Source organism: Saccopteryx leptura, chromosome 7 (assembly GCF_036850995.1).
Source record: "Saccopteryx leptura isolate mSacLep1 chromosome 7, mSacLep1_pri_phased_curated, whole genome shotgun sequence".
NCBI classification, from domain to species: Eukaryota; Metazoa; Chordata; class Mammalia; order Chiroptera; family Emballonuridae; genus Saccopteryx; species Saccopteryx leptura.
In genome coordinates, this window is record NC_089509.1 from 86,579,616 (window position 1) to 86,594,905 (window position 15,290).

At 35.8% G+C, this 15,290-nt stretch overlaps 1 protein-coding gene across 4 annotated transcripts in view; it reads left to right on the forward strand.

Annotated features, from left to right (window-relative positions):
* The window catches only part of SGO2 (shugoshin 2), a 35,194-nt gene that overhangs the window by 13,536 nt on the left and 6,368 nt on the right, over positions 1–15,290 (forward strand). For all 4 annotated transcript variants that reach the window (XM_066346210.1, XM_066346209.1, XM_066346208.1 and 1 more), the window contains 4 exons: positions 1,766–1,851; positions 5,428–5,675; positions 6,695–9,754; positions 12,294–12,444. In XM_066346210.1, the coding sequence (XP_066202307.1) occupies positions 1,766–1,851; positions 5,428–5,675; positions 6,695–9,754; positions 12,294–12,444 (3,545 nt within the window). The remainder of the gene's footprint in view (positions 1–1,765; positions 1,852–5,427; positions 5,676–6,694; positions 9,755–12,293; positions 12,445–15,290) is intronic.

Below are 15,290 nucleotides of genomic sequence, written 5' to 3' on the forward strand. Positions count from 1 at the left end.
TCTTATATCAAAACAAAAGCATATTGAGTATTTTCTTAATTTTCCTTTTTTTCTTATAATTTCTTTTGTTTAAAAATTTTTTTATAGAATTTATTGGGGTGATGCTGGTAAATAAAATTATTTAGGTTTCAGGTGTACAAGTCTATAGTACATTATCTGGCTATTGTATTGTGTGTTCACCACTCCAGATCAGTCTCCCTTCATCACCATTTATGCCTCCCTTTACCCTCGACTATGCTCCCACCCTGTTTTCCTCTTGTAATCCCGTATTTGTGTTGATGAGGTTTATTATTTTTCTTTTTTGACATAATCTCTTCACCTTTTTCAACTAGCCCTGCAACCTTCTTCCCCTCTGACAGCTGTCAGTCTGTTCTCTATGTCTGTGAGCCTGTTTCTATTTTGTTAATTCATTTATTTTCTTCATTAGATTCCACCTATAAGTTAATCTTATGGTACTTTCCTCTCGCTGACTGGCCTGTTTCAATTAGGATAATGCCCTCCATCCAGGTCCATCCATGCGTTGCCCTACCCATTGCTGTTGCAGGTCATAGCACTGTAATAAGAAAGCATGGTTGGCCCTGGCTGGTTGGCTCAGCGGTAGAGCGTCGGCCTGGCATGTGGGGGACCCGGGTTCGGTTCCCGGCCAGGGCACATAGGAGAAGCGCCCATTTGCTTCACCCCCCCCCCCCTTCCTCTCTGTCTCTCTCTTCCCCTCCCCACAGCCAAGGCTCCATTGGAGCAAAGATGGCCCGGGCGCTGGGGATGGCTCCTTGGCCTCTGCCCCGGGTGCTAGAGTGGCTCTGGTCTCGGCAGAGCGACGCCCCAGAGGGACAGAGCATCGCCCCCTGGTGGGCAGAGCGTCGCCCCTGGTGGGCATGCCGGGTGGATCCCGGTCGGGCGCATGCGGGAGTCTGTCTGACTGTCTCTCCCCGTTTCCAGCTTCAGGAAAAAAAAAAAAAAAAGAAAGCATGGTTGTGTGTTGCTTAATTTTATGTTCTTTATTAAATAATTAAAACATGTCCAGAAAACGTGAACATTTATCAAATATATATAAGCAAAAATTTAAAAGCTGCATTAAAGTCACCCAGACAATTTTAAAAGACCGTTTAAGAATGGTAGTGGTGTGGTGGGGTGGGAAAGGGTAAAGGGCCCAGATATATGGCAACAGAAGATGATTTGACCTTGGGTGGTGGGCACATAATGCAGTCTGAAGATCATGTATTATAGAAATGTACACCTGAAACCTCTATAATCTTATTAACCAATGTTATGCTAATAAATTTAATAAAAAACATGTACAAAATCCAGTAATATATTATGTAATATATATGTAGATGTGAGCTTATTTTATAGACAGTTGACCTTTCAACAATGTGGAGTGCAGGGGTTAGGCTGGACAATCCCCACACAGTCAAAATCCACGTATCAGTTAGGTTGACCCTCTACCCAGCCACTAATAAAAAATGCTGTATATGTAGAAATATTGTAAATGTGTGGTTATACACACATGTGTATTCATATGCATAGAAGAAAGTTTGGGAGATTATATACCAAAATATTAGTGGTTATTATCTTTGGATGACATGATTAAAGATGAACTGTTTAACCTTATCACATTATTTCCATTGAACTATTAAAGACTAGTGGAAGACTTGTTCTATTACTATTGGCATTATTGTATAATTTGGTACTTTAATATCAAACATGATTTAATGAGATTAGAAACTTTGTTCGTTTTCATTGTCTGTATTTTTTTCAAAAATAGTTCCATCAGAGTCCCTTCCCACTGCCAGCCAGCAAGAATAAACGGGTTAGTAAACAGTGCAAGTCTATGCAGCTTCCATTTGCAAGGTAATTGCTTCAAAACTTGGTTAAATATTAACTTGCACACTTCTACCTAAGGTTAAATATTAACTTGCACACTTCTACCTAAGTTGCACTTTGAAGGTTTTTATTTGATCAACTTCCTTGGAACATAGAAAGACATATAAAAATAAGTAATGAAATACTTGTTAGCATTGTCCCAGTAAAAGAAATTAAAGATATAATAGAATTTAGTTTTATATTTTAAAGTATTATTCAGCTTTCCCATAGACTAGAGAAGGAAGAAGCACAGATGGACCTTTAGTTACATGAGTTTAAATTACTTTGGCGTAGAGTAGTAGTTAGATTTGTATATTACACAATTGTTGTATGTGTTATGTAATGTTTGAGTTTTGTTAACCTATAGCTGCCTACTAAGGTAAGAATGAGATGATTTGTCGTATCTTGCTCACATTGCATCTCCAGGGCTCCTAGGAAACTTACCCTCATTCAATAAATAAGTTCATCTGTAGTATCCTGATACTGTTTTGTTCTTTCTTTTCCCTCAGGTCACCACTGACCTCAGGTTTCCTGCTGGCTAAACCTGATAATTTTTTCTAATTAACCTGCAAACTGCCCAACCTTTAAAATTTGTTGTTGTTAATCTCCTGACCAAAATTCCTATTTCTTGATTAATTTGATTATAAGTCATAGTAAACACCTTATTTCAAACTTGTCATTTTAAAGACAATCTTTGAGGTCCAAAGAGATAAAATGACTCTGAATTAACAGCATTGACCAAAATCCTCTGTCTCTTATTCAGTGTTCTTTTGGTTATATAACTTTTGGGTTTATTGCTTTTACTTAAGTGCACAAGTAAATGTACTTATATATTGAATGCTATTTGTACCATAGTAAAAATTTCTTATATATACTGTTGCTTTCTATTCTTTCTAGTTTGCTGCATTGTTTTGCCTATTTTGCTGTACTAGCACCACATTGCACCAGTACCTTTTAATGGCTGCAGTTTTAAAATAGTACGTTTTGTTGTCTTGTAGTTCCTTTAGTTAGTTCTTTTTAAGAATATCTGGGCTGTCATTAGACATACATTGTTTCATAAACATACAAATCAAGTGTCAACTAGCCCTCTATAAAATTTCATTGTACTTTTTAAGTAGATTTTTCTTTGAAGTGTAGCGTACATGTTAGAAAAATGCAAAGGCCTTTAGAGCATGGTGAACTTTTACAAGTGAACATTGTTATATAACATTATCCAGACCAAGAAACAGAATATCACCAGTAGTACCACAGACACTTCCTAGTCTCTACTCACCAACCACTCAAAGATAAATGTTATCCTGACTTTTTTTTTTTTTTAGAGAGAGTGACACACAGACAGAAAGGCAGACAGGGACAGACAGGCTGGAAGGGAGAGATGAGAAGCATCAGTACTTCATTGTGGCATCTTAGTTGTTCATTGATTGCTTTCTCATATATACCTTGACTGGGGGCTCCAGCAGAGTGAGTGACCTCTTGCTCAAGCCAGCGATCTTGGACTCAAGTCAGAGACCTTGGGCTTCAAGCCAGTGACCTTTGGGCTCAAGGCAGTGACCATGGGGTCCTGTCTATGACCCCACGCTCAAGCCGGTGACCCCGTGCTCAAGCTGGATGAGCCACTCGAGCCGGTGACCTCAAGGTTTTGAACCTGGGCCCTTAGCATCCTAGTCCTACACTCTATCCACTGCGCCACTGCCTGGTTAGATACCCTGACTTCTAATATCATAGATAATTAGATCTGTCTAATTTTGAACTCATATATAAGGAAATTATACAGTAAATAGGAATTTTGTGTCTGTTTTTTTTTTGCTCAGCATTGTGTTTGTACAACTCATCTGTATTGGTAGTAGTAGATAATTATTCTCATTGCTATATAGTATTTCATTGAATGATTGTACCATAATTTCTTCATCTTTCTGATTTTCTTTTAGTTTTGGTCTGTTACAAGTAGTGCTACTGTGTATATGCCTTTCAGAATGTATGTGCACAGTTTATTGGTAGGTGCCTAGGAGAAGAATTGCTGGGTTTACATATAGGATTTGGTTTTAGGTGAAACTCAGTTTTCTAAAGGGTTTGTACCCATTAATATTCCTAGCAGCAATATATGAGAATCCCTGTTGTTCTGTGCCTCTAACAACACTTGTTATTGTCTGTCTTTTTCATTTTAGCCATTTTGGGGATGTGTACTAGTATTACATTGGGATTTTAATTTTCTTGATAATTATTTGAATTCATATATGCTATATAAATTTAAGCATCTGTTTATATGTTTATTTTCCTATTGAGTTGACTATCATTTTTTTAAAGATTTGCAGGTTTTTAAATACTTTATATATATATTCTTTGTGCATCACAAATATCTTTTACTTTGGCTTGTCCCATCATCCTCTTAATGGTGTCTTTAGACCATTAAAAATCCAATATATGTATCTATATAGTTATATTTATTAGTCCCACTTCCCCTTATGGTTACTACTTTCTGTTTCCTTTTAAGAAAATCTTTACTAATTGTTCTCCTCTGTTTTTTTTTAAAAGCTTTATTATTTTCTCTTTCAGTTAGATTTTCAGTCTACCTAGAATTTGGGGTATAATGTGAGGGGAAGGTCTAAATTTATTTTTTTTCTTGTGGAAATCCTGTTGACCTCACACCATTTATTTGAAAAAAAAAAGACCATCTTTTCCCCACTTCATGACAGTATCATCTATATCAAAGGTCAGGTGTGTGACCGGATGTGTATGCATCTGTTTCTGAACTCACTATTCTGAGCCTTGGTATTTGATAGTGTGAATCTCCATTTTATTTATTTATATTTTTGTTCTTGAATATTATCTTGGCTATTCTGAGTCTTTGCATTTCCATGTGAATTTTAGAGTCAACTTGTCAGTTTACATAACACAGGTGTACACATATACATTCTCTTCTGGCATTTTGATTGGGATTTAAAAAATTCATTAAGAGGAAAAAAAGTAAAGTAGTATCTTCTCAATAGTGACAGAAAAGTCATTTAATAAAATTCAACAGCCATTTGTGAAAAAACTTATCAACAAACTAGTAGAAATACAAGGGGACTTCTTTAATCTGAGAAGGAAAATCTGCAAAACTCAAGAGTAAGCATATGAAATAACGGGAACACAATAAGCATGCTCTTAAGTTTCTCCTAACGTCAAATACTGTATATAAATCCAGCAATTCTACTAGGTACATACCCCCAAAAAATGTGTCCATACATTTCAAAAAGCATATTTGTAATAGACCAAAACTAGAAAAGATCACTATTATTTGAGTTCATGTGCTGGCCGTCTCTCCCCTAATAGCCCAACCAGTGATTACCAGTCTATCGGTTATCTCCTTTTGGAGGTACTTGGGCTGTGAAGATCAGTGTTCTTGTTTTATTCTGAGTTTATCTACTTCCTACCTATAATTGTCTTCATTGAACACAAAAAGGTACCAGAAGGGATTTGTGGTTGGATCTTAAATAAATGGAATAAAGAAAGAACTAGCCATGTAATTTTCTAAATAATTTTTACAAAATACAAAATTTTTCATTCATTCCCATTTGCCTTTAGGGTTCCATTAACTTCAAATGATGATGATGATGATGATGATGATGATGAAGATGAAGAGAAAACAAAAACGCAATGTGACAACGTTATATCAAAGACATCACCTGATATTCCTTCTTTGGTATCAACAGCACATTCTTCATCAACTCAGAATAATTTAGAATTGTTATGTCTTAAAGAAAACAATCAAAATGTGTGTGGTTTAGATGATTCAGAACATGTGTCTTCTATTGTTGATATACTTCCAAAAGGTGAGACTTTTAAAAAAAATCCATTTTGAGTTATCATTATTAAATAATTTCATCAGATTTTCTTCTTGATGACCATGGTGAATTAACAGTTAATAAGTTAGATCTCTTATGTTACAGATATGCTAACTTCTACTATTTTTAAGTGCTGGTGAAAAATTTAAAAGTAAATGTTCTGACAAATATCAGATCCACAGTGGCCTGATACTGTTACTCTGGGTGCAATAATTAGAAATGAGCTAGCCTAAAAAGAGCTTTTCTTGATATCTTAGCTTTCGAATTGAAAGATACTATGTTAGTTTCATATACTCCTGTTTATAGATATATAGTTTCCTCTTCTCCTGTTTATAAATATGAAAATTGGGGATAAGTATAGTGACTTTTTCAAGATCATAACCAATTAGTAGTAAAGCAAAAACTTAGTAGTAAAGCAAAAAGCATAATGGTTGAACAAGAGAAAATGATGATACATTTTATTTACATAGTATTTCAAAATAATAATTTTGCAGTATAGTCTGGCTTACATATTATCATAGATTTCACAATTAGTATATGGAACCATAACTATATTAAATTTGGAGCTTAGAATTATTTTTTCTTTCTAAAAATTTATGTGAGTGTATCTGTGTATAATTTATAGAAACTTGAGCTGTCTGCTGACAGGCGTCTAGTAGTAATTTTTATCAGAGTTATCACTCTTATTGGGGGTGGTAAATCCCACTTTAGAAGGGTATGTTAGTGACTCTACTATTGGCTATACCCCACTTTATGTTGGGACCAAGGCAGAGTGAATTCTCAGTATATATGTATTTTCCATTGATAAAAATGTAAAATGTGACTTATGACTACTCTCATCATTTCTACCTTATTTTTATCAGCGTAGATTCTTTATAATACAAATATCTGAACAGAATATATTGTTAGAAATCCTCTGTGAAACAGCTTGATTTCTAATCTAATTTTTTTAAATAATAAACTTACCATTACTTAGTTCTGAGTTTTGTTTTCTTTTTATTTTATAGAAAGCTATTCTCACTCAGGCCAGAGTTCCAAGAGTTCTCTAACAAGTGAGATGAAAAATTCCCAGTTTATCAGCCACAGAAAGGAGAAACTACCTCTTAGTAATGTAACTAAGAGGAAAAGACGTACATCATTTCTGGAATCAAATAATCCTGCAAGCAATTCTTGTGTGACAGGTGTAGATCAACAATGGATTTCAAGTCCAGAATTAAATTGGAATGAGATAAATGATCATACTGATGAAGTGAATACTAAAATGCAAAGGAACATACAGTGCCTTCCTGACTCATCTGAGTCTGCAAGCGAACCTACTGCAAAGTGCATGAATCAAGTTCAGAATAATGATGACTTTCAGTGGCAGAAAACTGTGTATGATGCAGACATGGATTTAACTGCTAGTGAAGTAGGCCAAATTGTTACAGTTTCAACAGGCACTAAAAATAAAAGTAATAAAAAACCAAATGACTGTGGAATCAAAACTTTCAGGAAAGTGAAAGATTCAAGCTCTGAAAAAAAGAGAAAAAGACTGAAGAGACAAATTAAAAATAGTTCAGATATGAGTGTTGAGAAAGAAATTGAGAATGAATCAGAAAAAAGATCCATTGGCCTGAATGGAAAAGGAGATTCAGAAGATCCAAATTTTATCTTCAGTACTGAACAGATGACTAAGTCGAACATTCTGAAGACAATAATCCTTCATAATGACCTTGATCAAGATGACAGACAAAGTACAGAGAATAGCAAGAAGAAAAGAATACATGTAACAAATGAGCAAGAGGAAACATACTCTTTCTTCCAAAGTTCAGATAAATTACAGCAGGAGAGTAAATTTGATATGGGTCAAAGTTCTCTAGCTTATAATAAAAATAAAGCTTCTAGACAGACATTTGTGATTCATAAGTTAGAAAAAGGTCACTTATTCCTAAATCAAAAGGATAAAGAAATCATTTCTGAAAACCTAAAAGTCACAAATGAATTTCAAACAGCTGATCTTGCTACCAAACATAATGGAAATTTATGTGATTATGAGACTCAAAATATGTTAGATTTGAAAAAGCATGTCTCTGATACCCAACCTGCTCTGCAAAATGAATCAAAAGTAAGTAAGAAACTTAGACAGAAAGTAAATCGGAAGACAGAAGTAATTTCTGAAATGAACCAAATATATGGGGATAAAGATAAAGATGCACATGGCCCCGAAATAGGTAGCTTTTCCATCCAAACCCAAGAGGATAAAGAAATCGTCTGTGGAAACTCAGAAGTGTCAAATGGGTTTCAAAATCCTGCTCTGTACACCAGCAATAATGGGGACCTGTGTGATTGTGATCCCCACAATATGTTGGGTTTGCAAGACTTAATCACTGATGTGTTTCCTGTTCAGCGAAATAAATCAAAAGTTAATAATAATCTTAAGCAGAGAATAAATCGGAAGACAGTAATAATTTCTGAAGTGAATCATTTAAATAATGACGAAAGTATGTATTCCCCAGAAAATGGTAACCATTTCCTCCTGACCCAGAGGGATAAAGAAATCCCTGAAAACCTAGAAGATTCAAGTGAGTTTCAAACACCTGCCCTTTCTACCAAAGATAATGGAAACCTATATGATTGTGAGACTCAAAGTAATTTGGGAGTGAAAAAGCACATCCATGATATACAAACTACTTGTCAAAATGAATCAAAAACAGATAAGCCTCGGCGAAAGGTATGTCGGAAGACAGAAATAATTTCGGAACTCAACCAAATACATGAGAATGATGACAAAGATGTGCATGACCCAGAAAAGGATAACTTATTTTCTCTAACCCAGAAGGATAAAGAAATCATTCCTGAAAACCTTGAAGATTCAAATGAGTTTCAGGTAGCTGATCCTTCCACCAGAGATAATAGGAACCTCTGTGATTATGAGGCTGGAAACATTTTGGGGAAGAAAAGGCATGTTACTAATATGCCGTGTGCAAAGCAAAATGAATCAAAAATAAATAAGAGGCGTAGAGATAAAGGAAGTCGGAAGACAGAGATAATTTTAGGAGCAAACCAAACAAATGAGTTTAATAACAAAGGTGTGCATGACCCAGAAAATGGTAACTACTTTTTCCTAACCCAAGAGGATAATGAAACAATTTCTGAAAACCCAGATGTCACAATTGAATTTCAAACAGCTTACCTTTCCACCAGAGGTAATGGAAATGTATATGATTATGAGCCCCTGAATATGTTGGCTTTGAAAAAGCATGTAACTGATATGCAACATACTCAACAAAATGATTCAAAAATAAATAAGAATCTTAGGCAGAAAGTGAATCAGAAGACAGAAATAATTTCTGAAATGGACCAAATATATAGAGATAACAATGAAGATATGCATAACCAAGAAAGCTACCCAAATCTTGATTTTAAAATAAATGAATCTAAACAGAAACTTGAAAGCCAAGGTATTATCAGTGGACAATGTATGGAAATCAATAGTAATGAAAAGGAAGATTGTGAGCAAATTTCAAATCCTTACAAAGAAGTTACAAAGCATGGGAAAAAATCAGGCAAGGCAAAGAAAAGTCAAACAAAAGGTAAAACCAAACCTATTTTTCAATTAACAGATTCTTCACAGACATCTCTCTCCTTAGAATCAGCTTTAAAACATGTTACTAATGAAGCAGATTCTGGTTCTGGTAACGAAATGGGACCACAAAAGAAGCCAAAGCAAAGCACTGCAACTCTGAATAACGAAAGAGACACCCCCTTGGTGGAGGGAGAGTGCCAGGTCAAAAGAGGGAATAAGAGGACATCCAGAGCAAAGAAAAGGAAGACAGTAATAGCTCCTCCAGAGAGCCCTGAAGTAATGAAGATACTATCAGACACCAATAAGAGAATGCCGCTTGAATCTGAACACGCTGGTGCAGGGAAAAAAATGGAAAATAAGGAAATTAAGGCAGACTTTTATACCAAGGTTTTTGAATCTTTGTCTCAGATATATTCACCTACCATAGACGATTCTTCCCTTAACAGTGTTCGTGAAAGTTCAAGACCTTTGCATATTTCTTCTAGCAAAAAATCAGAAATAGGTAGGTCAATACCTGAAGTGACCAAATTTTACAAGTGTTTTATTCCCACTTAACTCATAAAGTATTTCCTGTTATAACTGATATTATTATGAAATTTAAAAAACTTAACTAGCTTGAGCTATAGAAACAATGTGAAAGAACTTCAAGAAAGTTTAATACTTTGGAAGGATCACAGTGAGAATGTCTTGGACATTTATCAATATAACCTAAAAAAACAGATTGGCAATTCCCACAGAGTTGTCTGATGTCATTAGGCAGATAGTTGTCGTTTTCAATGTTTGAAAGAAATTGAGTTGTTTTAAATGTATATATATTTATATAATAAGGAATTGTGCTGGATTGATTTTATCAAAGACAATTGGAAGTTTCTTTAGGGTAGGATTTTATAACGATACAGGGTGGGACAAAAGTAGGTTTATAGTTGTTTGTATGGAAAAATAATACAATAATAAATAATATGAGAATAAACTTTTGCTTACAACTGTAAACTACTTTTGCCCCACCCTGTATATTTAATGAGATCAATATTATTCTAGGTGTTTTAGAGGATTAGAATTAAACAATGTCAACTCCCTTTCCTCAGAAGACCTGCATGTAAAAGTTACAAATACAGTGGTAAATGTAGTAAATGCTTTGAATAAAATATACATATTATGCTAAGGGATTTAATGGGGAGTAATTCTGACTAGAGAAACCTGCAATGACATCATGAAATAAGTAGCATTTTAGGTCCTAAAGGATAGGATTTTTATCTTAATGTTTACTTTTTATTTTCTCCTAGTTATTAAAATAACACTCACTGCAAGAAATCAAAAGTAGAGAATCAGAAAATAGTAGGAAAAACAACCACCCAGCAGAACAGCAGTCAATATGCATATGCATAGACGTGAATCTATGGGTTCTTAAATATATACTTAAAATCATACTCTAAAACATTACTTATCTCACATTATTTCTCTTAACATTGGATCTTATAAATATTCCTTTATTATTAGAAAATTTCTAACATCAGGCATTTCCATATCACTGTATGTATAAATATATAGAACACAGGGATTCCCCCCCAGTTTTATTAAGAAATAATTGGCATATATCACTGTATAAGTTTAAAGTGTACAGCATGATAGTTTGATTCACACATATTTTAAAATGATTACCATAATAGGTTCAACTAACATCCATCATCTCATATAGATACAATAAAAGAAGAAAAAAAAATTGTTTTCCTTGTAATGAGAACTCTTATGATTTACTCATTTAACAATTTTCCTGTATATCATACAGCAGTGTTCCCTATAGTTATCATGTTGTACATTATACCACCCTTAGTACTTATACCTAGAAGTTTGTATATTTTTGCATCCTTTTGCTACTTACCTCTTCTCTCAACTTCCTCTGCCTTTGGTAACCACAAGTCTGAACTCTTTTTCTGTGAGTATGGGTTTTTGTTTTTTTGGGGTTTTTTTGTATTTTTCTGAAGTTGGAAATGGGGAGGCAGTCAGACAGACTCCCGCATGCACCCGACTGGGATCCACCCAGCACGCCCACCAGGGGGCGATGCTCTGCCCATCTGGGGCATCGCTCTGTTGCAACCAGAGCCATCCTCAGTGCCCGGGCCAACTTTGCTCCAATGGAGCCTTGGCTGCGGGAGGGGAAGAGAGAGACAGAGAGGAAGGAGAGGGGGAGGGGTGGAGAAGCAGATGGGCACTTCTGTTTGCCCTGGCCGGGAATCGAACCCGGGACTCCTGCACGCCAGGCCGACGCTCTACCACTGAGCCAACCAGCCAGGGCCTTGTTTTGTGTTAAGATTCCACATATAAGTGAGATCATACAATATTTATTTTTCTCTGATTTACTCCATGTAGCATCATGTCTGTAAAGTACATCTGTGTTGTCACAAATGGTAGGATTTCTTCATTTTTTATTTGGCTAAATAATATTCCATTATATTTATATACCACAAGTTTGTCCACTCATTCATCCATGGACACTTAGGTTGTTTCCATGTCTTGGCTATTGTAAATAATGCTGTTATAGACATGAGGGTGCAGATACTTTTTCAAGTTAGAGGACACTAGGATTTTGATGGATAAGGCTATTTCTGGTGAAAGGACTACTAAAGCAAAAGACATACAAAGGTCCAGAGTCAGAGGACATGTTAGAGCATGAGAGCCATCTTTCATCTCTGTATTCTTCATGGTGCTTTTCACAAAGTGACCAATCAGTGACAAAGATTGAATGGATGCAGTAATTTGTAGTTGAACAATGAAGAATTTTTCTCAGCCTATATGTGATTTCAGAATTAAAATGTGGCTACTTTGATAGTTTGTTTCGAATTTTAAGTTTTTTTTCTAATTATGGCTGGAGAAAAACTGATTTACAAATAATTGTGGTTCTATTATTGTAATTAAAATTATAACTTGATTATTGTTAAGTTTAAAAATTTGCTACCAATGATTTGCATACCTCTAAATATCCCGTATCTATTTCTACATCTCTACATGGTTACAAATATTTGTGAAAAAAATATTCTCTTCAGGTGGCAGAATACTACAAGACTTGACAAATACCAATTTTGTTTCAAATAACACTGCTAAATCTGAAAATAAGTCCGAAGATCTATCTGTAGAGCTGCCAAGCCGAAGGAGAAGGTGTGCTCCTCTCCATTTCAAAGAGCCAAGTCTCAGAGAGTAAGTATTTCGATGATATTAAAGTGGTTTTGTAGATTATCTCTCTGTTTGGTTTGTCTGATGTTTTCTCATGATTACAGTGCGTTATGCGGTTTTGGCAGGAGTTCCACAGAAATAGTATGTCCTCGTTGTATTGTATTATGTCGGTATGTCTGATTACTAGAGTAAGTTGGTGTCTGCTGGGTACTATTCACTAAAAAGGTATTGTCTTTTTGAGTACAGGTAATGAGCCTTGGGGGAACTATAATACTTTGAGTGTGTGTGTCCTGTTTCTACTCATACCTTTACCCACTAATTTTAGCATCCTCTGGTGGAGCCTGTCTGTAATAATTCTACGGTGGTGTTTGCCTAGTGGTAATTTCTCCTTCCCTCTTTTCTTCTACAGTACTTGATCTGTAGAGAAGAGCTGTTCCCTTTCCCTCATTTATTTCATTCCAACTTTGGCTATTAGAAGTTTCTTCAGGTTGGCTTCTGTGTTGTTTCAACAAGACCTCATATAATTTTGAGCACTTCCTTACTTTCTGACATATAAGATGTTCCAGGGGCAGAAATTTTTCCTGCCTCAGCCCCTAAATCAGTCAGTCACTTCTTCAAAGATCCTGGTTCCCTTATTGAATACTTTTGTTTAAAAACCAAAATCTGAGCACTAGATATTCTCACTGCTTATATTCTGTTGTATGAGTTATCTACTGCTGCATAACAGTATTATCATAAACCTAATAGCTTAAACAACATACATTTATTATCTTTTCTCAATTTCTGTGGGCCAGCAATCTGGACTTGGTGTAGTTGAGTGCTTTGCTTGGTGTCGCACAAAGCTGCAGTCAAGGTGCTATGCTGGCTGCTGCTCATCTGGAGGCTCCATTGGGAAAGAAGTGGCTTCTAAGGCCACTAGATTGTTGACATAATTCATTTCCTTGCAGTTTCAGGACAGAGGGCTTCAACTTCTTGCAGTTGGCTGGAAACTGTCCTCTACTCCTAGAGGTCACCCTCAGCTTTTTGCCACTGGGCCTCCCAACATGGCCACATACTCAGCTAGCTACAGAAAGACTCGAGCAAATTCTGCAGCAAGATGGAATCTTCTATAACGAACTGTAATTTCAAAAATGAGACATCTCATCACCTTTGCCATATTGTATTGTTTAGATGCAAGTCCCAGCTCCTCTCACACCTAAAGAGGGGGGATTATACAAGGCCATGAACACTGGAGGCAGGGATCCTGGGGGAAGGAAGGTCCTCCTTAGAGTCTGGCCATTTATCAGTGATAAGCATGGCTCTCATTATTTATATTTACTTATTATATTTCTAGCATGCACATAAAGTAGTTTCAAAATGGCTAATCCAAATCTCTGTGGGAAATATATTTACTAACTAAATTACAACATTTAGATATAGTTCTTTTTGTCTTTGGTTAGTTTTTTTTCCTCAACAACCCTTAGAACATATTTATTTGCTATTCAGTTACGTATATTTGTTATTGTTTGTTTTTCATTTTTTCCTCCACATTGTGGTAGGCTTTGTTCTTTACTTTGGGATATGTGAAATATTTCTTGGGTTGTATAAGTCGGAGCTATACAAACAGTATATGCAGAGAAGTGTCAGCTCCTCCTCTCTGCTACCCCATTCCCGTTATCCCTTTTTTCTGTCCTGTTTTCACTCACCTCTGGTGGGTGACCAATTTCTTTAGTTTCTGGTTTACCTTTTCTTTATTTCTTTTGCACAGATAAGTAGGTATATGTATACATCCTTCATTTTCTTACATAAAGGTAGAAGACTCTAGCTACTCTGTTGGGCTTTGCCTTTTTTCATTTCACACTGTGCTCTGGAAATCAGTCCATATCAATTCATAGAGATTTTCTCCACTTTTTTAACAGATAGATTATACAGTACTCAATTGTGTATAGATGTACTATAGTTTATTTAATCACATTCTTATATATGCAATTTAGGTTCTTTCCAATATTTTGCAATTATAAACAATACTACATTGAATAATCTTGTTCATATATCTTTTCATATTGTTGGGAATGTCTTCAGGGTAAATTTCTAAAAATGGGTTTATAGGGGTGAAAAATGAGCATATACAGTGTGTCCGTAAAGTCATGGTGCACTTTTGACTGGTCACAGGAAAGCAATAAAAGATGATAGAAATGTGAAATATGCACCAAATAAAAGGAAAACCCTCCCAGTTTCCATAGGATGATGTGGCAGCATGTGCGCATGTGCAGATGATGACATAACACTGTGTATACAGCGGAGCGGCCCACGGCCATGCCAGTTGAGATGTGGACGGTACAGAGGAAAGTTCAGTGTGTTCTGTGGCTCGCTAAATTCGAATCCATGACCAAAGTGCAACATGAATATTGGCATGTTTATAACGAAGCGCCGCCACATAGGAATAACATTACTCGGTGGGATAAGCAGTTGAAGGAAACCGGCAGTTTGGTGGAGAAACCCCGTTCTGGTAGGCCATCAGTCAGTGATGAGTCTGTAGAGGCTATACATGATAGCTACCTAAGGAGCCCTAAAAAATCTGTGCGTGAGCCCACATCAAACTGCACTAAATAGGTATGAAACTGGGAGAGTTTTCCTTTTATTTGGTGCAGATTTCACATTTCTATCGTCTTTTGTTGCTTTTGTGTGATCAGTCAAAAGTGTACCATGACTTTACAGACACACTGTTTATAGTTTTTGTTTGTTTGTTTGTTTGTTTTATTAGTGAGAGAGACAGAGACAGGAAGGGACTGAGATGAGAAGAATCAATTCGTAGTTGCAGTATGTTAATTGTTCATTGATTGTTTCTCATATGTGCCTTGACTGGGATGGGGCTCCAGCTGAGCCAATGA